Here is a 6736-nt window from a genome sequence, read left to right as displayed (position 1 = left end):
GCCTTTAATTTATTTTGGTCTATTCCCATACCCTGAGCGCTAAAAATGTGACCTAAATACGATATTTGTTCTACGCCGAAGACACATTTCTCACGATTAAATTTTATACCTATCTCACGAGACCTATCAAGCAACGCTTTTAATCGTATATCATGTTCATGCCTTGTCGCTCCCCACACTATGACGTCATCAACAAACGAGTCTACTCCCTCTAAATCCTCGAGTGTTTGCCTTATCTTAGCATGGAAAACCTCACTTGCACAATTTATACCGTATGGCAGCCGCAAAAACTGGTATCTCCCAAACGGTGTACCAAAAGTACATAAATCGGCACTCTCATCGTCCAATTGGATCATCCAAAAACCGGACCGGGCATCCAGCTTACTGAAATACTTAGCACCACGTAGTTTAGCAGCAATTTCTGTTAACGTGGGAAGAGGATAATAAATCCTTTCGATGTCCCGAAGGACTTGTGGCCGGAATTTTTGGAAGAGTTCATTCAAATACAGAGAAACATGCACCTCGTGAATGAGAAAGGCATCAAAAGTCACTATAACTTATTAATAATCCATTGTTCTAAGTAACCAAACGAAAGGTGAATTTAGCATTTTATGCTATATTATGAGTAAATAGATATTTTGTTTCCATGCAATTTTCTTATTTATTGAACCTGTTCTTATACCTTCTTACCTCAGTACGGGGTCAGTGCACACATACTCGCAATGATATAGAAATTATTTGACTTGTTTTATCATCTCAAGATAAGACCTCCCAGTCACTACTAGGTATTAGACAAAAATAAAAGGCATGGGCATTATGAATGACTTAAAAGGAGAGCACTGGAATTAACTTTGTAAGGGCTAGTTGTAAATGTAACTAGTAGATTAATTTGGCGGTAGTTTATCTTTATGTTACGGCCTCTTTAATTATTGAAAATCTTGCTCTCTTTCACTATTTAAGCCTCATCGTCATTTACCTCCATGACTAGTGTTCAACATCTTTTTTTTTTTTGTTATCGCGGCGAAAGTACCTTATAACTAACGCCCAGCCTTCGTGGGGGGCCACTGGGTGGTGAGGTTGGGGTCGACGTGCCTTACGACGCGGCGTTGGGCCGCCCGGATTTGATGATCACCTTCAGGTGACCGCCGGGCCGAGGCCCTTACCCTATATACAACGCACGGCATACAAACTAAAACTTCGCGGTGACCCTCTTCGGCGCATTAGGGACAGCTACGGGCTTCCTCTGACGGAAATGTCTAAGTCGTCGTCCGCAGCCGCCCCTGCGCGGTGCCGCCTGGTGCGGCCCGTCTCCTATGGAAGTGACCACGGCCGGCAGTGAGAAGTCTCCTCCGACGACCAACCTTAGAGAGATGCGCTCTTCGTCCCTTCTCCGCCTCTTTCGGGACCGGACGCTATCCGCGACTGAACGCCGCCACCCACCAATTTAAAGTATCGGATAGGGGTCGCAATACCGGACCATTTTTCAAAACCGGTATTTTCGGTATTGACCTAAAATAAATTCCGGTATTCCGGTATTTTCGGTATTTCCGATATTTGAAGAAATATTAGAAAAATAGGAAATATACATTTAAGTTAGTAATTAAATGTCAAATTTTAATGATTGCTTAGTGGTTAGTTAAAGGCTGAATGAAAAGAGATTATTTTCGTAAGCCAACGTTCATGCCGTTCTGATTTCAGAGAGCTAGCTCAAACCTTCTACCCTTTACCCTCTCTCTGGTTTCATTTTGATTAAAAATGATCGAGTTGACAGGAGAGAAGGTGGAGTCGCTATACATTTACGTAGCGACCTGAAATATAAAACTGTAATATCTTCCTCTGCTTCTTATTCTGCTTATGCGAATTTTCTGTTACTTGAGGTTTGGGTCAAGAGAGTGAAAACCTTACTAAGTGTTATTTACTGTCCCTCATCTCTTGATTACTTCTCCAGTCTGGAAACAGTTCTGGAATCTGTAATATCAGAATATGCTCATCACATCATCATGGGTGATTTAAATACTGATCTCCTTGCCAGCCACTCTTCCCGATCTCGTAAACTCCTTACTGTCCTTGACTCTGATAAACTGCATGTCCTACCACTGCAAGCCACCCACCATAATATGGATGGTCACGACACTTGGCTTGACATTATCCTCACCTCTGCTCCTTCCCCTGTTTTCTCCCCCGGTCAATTTCCCGCTCTTGGCTTCTCTCACCATGATCTCATCTACGTGTCTTACGCCCCAAAACCTCCCAAGGTCCCCTCTAAGATATTGCACTTGCGTAGTTTTGGTCGCAATGATGCGGATAAGCTGAAAGTAGACGCTGCTAACTTTAACTGGGATCACCTATTGGCAGCCAACTCTGTTGATGATAAAGTCGCAATTTTTAACCGCGCTGTCACTTCACTCTTTGATACCCATGCCCCTTTAAAGAAAATTAAATTAAAACGTCATCCTGCACCATGGATTACACATGGGGTTAGGATGGCGATGAGACGAACGGATCGGGCATTTCGCCAGTACAGAAGGGATCGTTCGGAGGAGAACTGGTGCCTTCTTAAGGCTGCAAGGAATCGGTGTAACCAGATGGTACGTAATGCTAAACGCCGATACATTCTCAATAATATTTCTTCTTCCTCGCCAGCCAGTATCTGGAGATTCCTCGGAAATCTGGGTAATGGCAAAGTTAAAAACATAGATCTCCACGGTGCGACTATTGGTTTGGATGACATTAATCAACATTTCACATCTGTTACCATAATTGATCACCAAACTAGGCGTCGTACTATGGATTTCTTAGCGGGTCTATCCAGGCCTAACATTAATACTTTTCATTTTTCTTCTGTGTCGTTGGGTGAAATTAGAAAAGTCATCCTGTCCATTAAATCCAATGCCACTGGCTGTGACAACATCAGTCATCGCAATCTTTATCCTGGACCAACTTCTACCAATCATGTCTCATATCATTAACGCCTCCCTCAGCACTGGTATCTTTCCGTCTTTGTGGCGGAGAGCTATTGCTATCCCTCTTCCTAAAATCCCTAACCCATCACTTGCTAAGCATTTCCGTCCCATACCTATTCTTCCTTTTCTCTCCAGAGTGCTCGAGGCCTGTGCTCACAAGCAACTGTCTGAGCATGTGCACCGAAACAACCTACTGTGCCCACTCCAGTCTAGCTTCAGGCCTGGCCATAGCACTATTACTGCACTCCTCAAAGTGACTGGCAATATTAGGGCGGGCATGGAGGATTCCAAAGTCACTGTTTTGGCTTTGGTTGATTTTTCCAACGTCTTCAATACAGTCAGTCACGACATTCTTCTTGCAAACCTCTCCTACCTTATGATCTCGCCCAAGGCACTGAATTGGTTCTCGTCATATCTTCAGAGACGCCAACAGTTGGTACGCCTAGACGATTCTTCGTCTAGCTGGCGTGATATAGATTGTGGCGTCCCTCAAGGCGGCATAGTCTCCCCATTATTGTTCTCTATCTTCATAAACCTCTTAACACAAAATCTTCAATGTGTGTACCATCTGTATGCTGATGACTTGCAAATTTATTCTCAGAAGCAAGTAGATTGTGTGTCCGCAGCTGTAGATAGGGTAAATAAGGACAATTTCGGCCTTTCGGTAAACGCCGTTAAATTGCCATAAAATACCAGGCCATTATTGTAGGCAGCTCAAGGCTTTTAAACAGGTTGTATTTTACATCTATTCTCCCTGTTATGTTTCTCAGCTTTGTTTATCTGACAGCTTGCTGTTTGTTCAGCTTTGTTAATCTGACAGCCAACTAGATTCAAGTTGTATCACAATATTAGCTAATCACAACGGCCCTACGTGTAGACGTAGGCATGTAGCCTTCGCACTGCTCAGGCTGCCATGCCCTCAGCGCTGAGAAACAGACTTGTTATCACAGCAATGCTCCGTCCTTTGATAAATAACATCTATGAATAATGAGGATAGACTTTAAAGAACAAAAAATATTTCTAATAAGTTCTAATAAAAATAACAATTAACAGTTAACACCGCTATGCTTAGAGCAAAACAAAAGTAGCAATATAGCTATAAGCCATGTATTCTGCTCGCTCTTTATAGAATATACGCCTATACGAATGAATGAAATTGCAAGCAACTTAAATTTTTGCGGTTTAAAACTGGAGAAATTAATAATTATACACACATTTTGTACTGAATTTTATTTTTATAAAATACCGAAAATACCGGTTTCTGTAAAATCAATACCAGTATTTTGAAGTTCTTAATTTGGTCCGGTATTCCGGTATTTTCGAAATCCGGGATACCGGTTTGCGACCCCTAGTATCGGAGAGAGATTTGGCGTCCAGATCCAAGGACAGGAATCCGGCCAACAGACAAGCCGCCTTGAACGAGACCGTGCGATACGCCCTGATCGCCCGCTGCGGGCCTCTTAGGAAAGCGGCAGACTGCTCTCTCAGGGCGTCAGCTCAGACCTGGTTATAGTCCCATGGACCGCACGAACTCGTGTTAGAACCTTCGGTAAGGGATACCAGGACCTTCCAGGTTGGGCAGCAGGCCGGAAAGAGCACTATCTACCGCTGCCAAGATAGCGGCGCCCTGGATGGTCTTGGACGTCGCCGTGACCAACGTGTCATCAGCGTAACACGTCACGCCGACGCCCACGGAGTACCCAGTCGTGCCCAATGTTCCACAGGAGAGGGCCTAAAAATGCCCCCTGCGGAACACCGCATGACATAGCTCTTCTGTGCCACCCGTCGGCGCCAGTATATACCATGTCCCTGTTAGAAAGGTACGCGTGTACCAGACGCCGGAAATAGGGCGGCACCACGTGGATGTTGGGCCAGAGCAGCGAGTTGAACGCATGGTATGGTATGGTATGGTAATGGGCTCCTTTTTCCGCACTTAGCCCGTAAAAAAGTCGGGCCATTGTGCGTGACGTGCATGCCGGCTACAAAGCAAGCCAGCCTAACTCCGTCCAGAAGCGCAGGATCTTCCTGGTGTCTCTACAGGCTTCTCGGAGTGACCCCGGCGAATCGAGGAATTTTGCCCGTTGCGCAGCTACTCCTTCACATTCCAGGATGACGTGGTAAGCTGTTTCGTCAGCCAACAGGCATCCCCTACATAGGGGGCTGTCGGTCATACCTAGAACATATAAATGTTTGTTTATTGGGCAATGTCCAGTAATGGTACCTACGACTATGCGTAGGGATGCCCTGTCAAAAGATAAAAGGCGCTTAGTCAGACGAGGATCCGGGTGTGGCACGGCTTCCCGGGATTGTCTGCATGTACTGATACTCGCCCATTGATCCGCTTGTAGTTTATGTGTTCTGTGACGCAGCCATGTTCTCAGCTGGTAAAAGGGGAGCGACATGATTGGTTCGGGACCCAATAAGGTCTGGTCCGACCCTCTTTTTACCAGCTCGTCAGCTGCGTCATTTCCTAGAGAGCCACTGTGCCCTTTGATCCACTGTAGGGTAACTGAGTTATGTTTTCCTATACCCTCCAGTGCTTGGTGGCATTCTAGTATAAGCCCTGATTGAATGGTCTTGCTATCAAGGGCTCGTAATACAGCAGCGCTATCGGAAACAATACGTATTTTGTGGCCTATAAGGCCCCGCTTTTCCACTGCTTTGGATGCCTCCGTGATGGCGACACATTCACATTGGTAGATGGAACTGTGTGCGCCTAAGGCCATTGATATCTTGATGTTAATTTCTGGTGAGAACACACCTGCCCCCGATCCTGTCCTGGTCTTAGACCCATCGGTGTATATTCGCAGTTCGTGTGTGCCAGACCAGTCATACTGTTCTTCGGTCAGCCTAACGGTGTAGTTTTTTCCGAAGATATATTGTTTGGGTACCCTGTCATTGGGAGCGGCCATCAGTGGTTTGTAGTTGATGGCCTCTTCCAGAATTTCGGCGTGGGCGCCTATTGCTGTACCCCAGAGCTTGAGTGTCTTTAACCTGACTGCTGCTGAGGCTGCCTCTTGTTGGATAAACAGATTCAAGGGCGGCAGTTCCAACAGGACCTCTAAAGCAGCTGTGGGTGTAGTTTTCATGCAGCCCGTTATAGCTGTACACGCTAATCTCTGAAATTGCTGCAGTTTGTTTCTAGCTGTGGATAGTTTGGTTCTGGGCCACCAGACTACAGCTTCATAGGTCGTGATTGGTCGTACCACCGCAGTATATAGCCATCTGGAGTTGAACGCATTTGATATGTCCAACGAGACCACTATAACTACTCGGCCTTTACCCACTGCATCCTTCGCCTGTGTCACCCGCAGAATCGCGTGGACGGTGGAACGTCCCCTCCTGAATCCGAAGTGGTTCTCGGCCAAATTTGGATCGACCATCTCGAGGTGCTCGACGAGGCAAGCATGTACGACACGCTTGAAGAGTTTGGCGACTTCGTTGAGCAGCATGATGGATCGGTAGGCCGACGGCGACTCAACGGGTCGTCCCTCCTTCTTTAGTAGGACGGGCTTCCCGGTTTTACAACGCGCCGGGAAGACGCCCTGCTACAGACAGGCGGGGAACATCGATGGTGCTCCTCAGTGGCCGAGAACAAGGCTGCGATTACATTGGCCAGAAGATCTGGCCGGAGACTCTTCGACATAAATGATCGACTAAGGGCCACGTAATATCGGATTCTTTAGAGAATACAAATGTTTGACTCCACAAACGTCAATTTAGCTTGGTGTCAATTAAATACAGCCATAAAGACAGATTAATAACGATTTATG

The 6736-nt window shown here is 45.9% G+C and overlaps 1 protein-coding gene across 1 annotated transcript; it reads right to left on the bottom strand.

Annotated features, from left to right (window-relative positions):
• Positions 1-4500: 4500 nt before the first annotated feature.
• Positions 4501-6415, bottom strand: LOC119190428. The gene is made up of 2 exons (XM_037442381.1): positions 5294-6415; positions 4501-4695 (listed from the first exon to the last, which is right to left on the bottom strand). The coding sequence occupies exons 1-2, from the start codon at positions 6413-6415 to the stop codon at positions 4501-4503; spliced, it is 1317 nt and encodes a 438-aa protein (XP_037298278.1).
• Between the last annotated feature and the right edge of the window lie 321 nt (positions 6416-6736).

This window comes from Manduca sexta, chromosome 24 (genome assembly GCF_014839805.1).
Source record: "Manduca sexta isolate Smith_Timp_Sample1 chromosome 24, JHU_Msex_v1.0, whole genome shotgun sequence".
Lineage (NCBI taxonomy): Eukaryota > Metazoa > Arthropoda > Insecta > Lepidoptera > Sphingidae > Manduca > Manduca sexta.
This window is presented reverse-complemented; position numbering and strand designations above follow the sequence as displayed.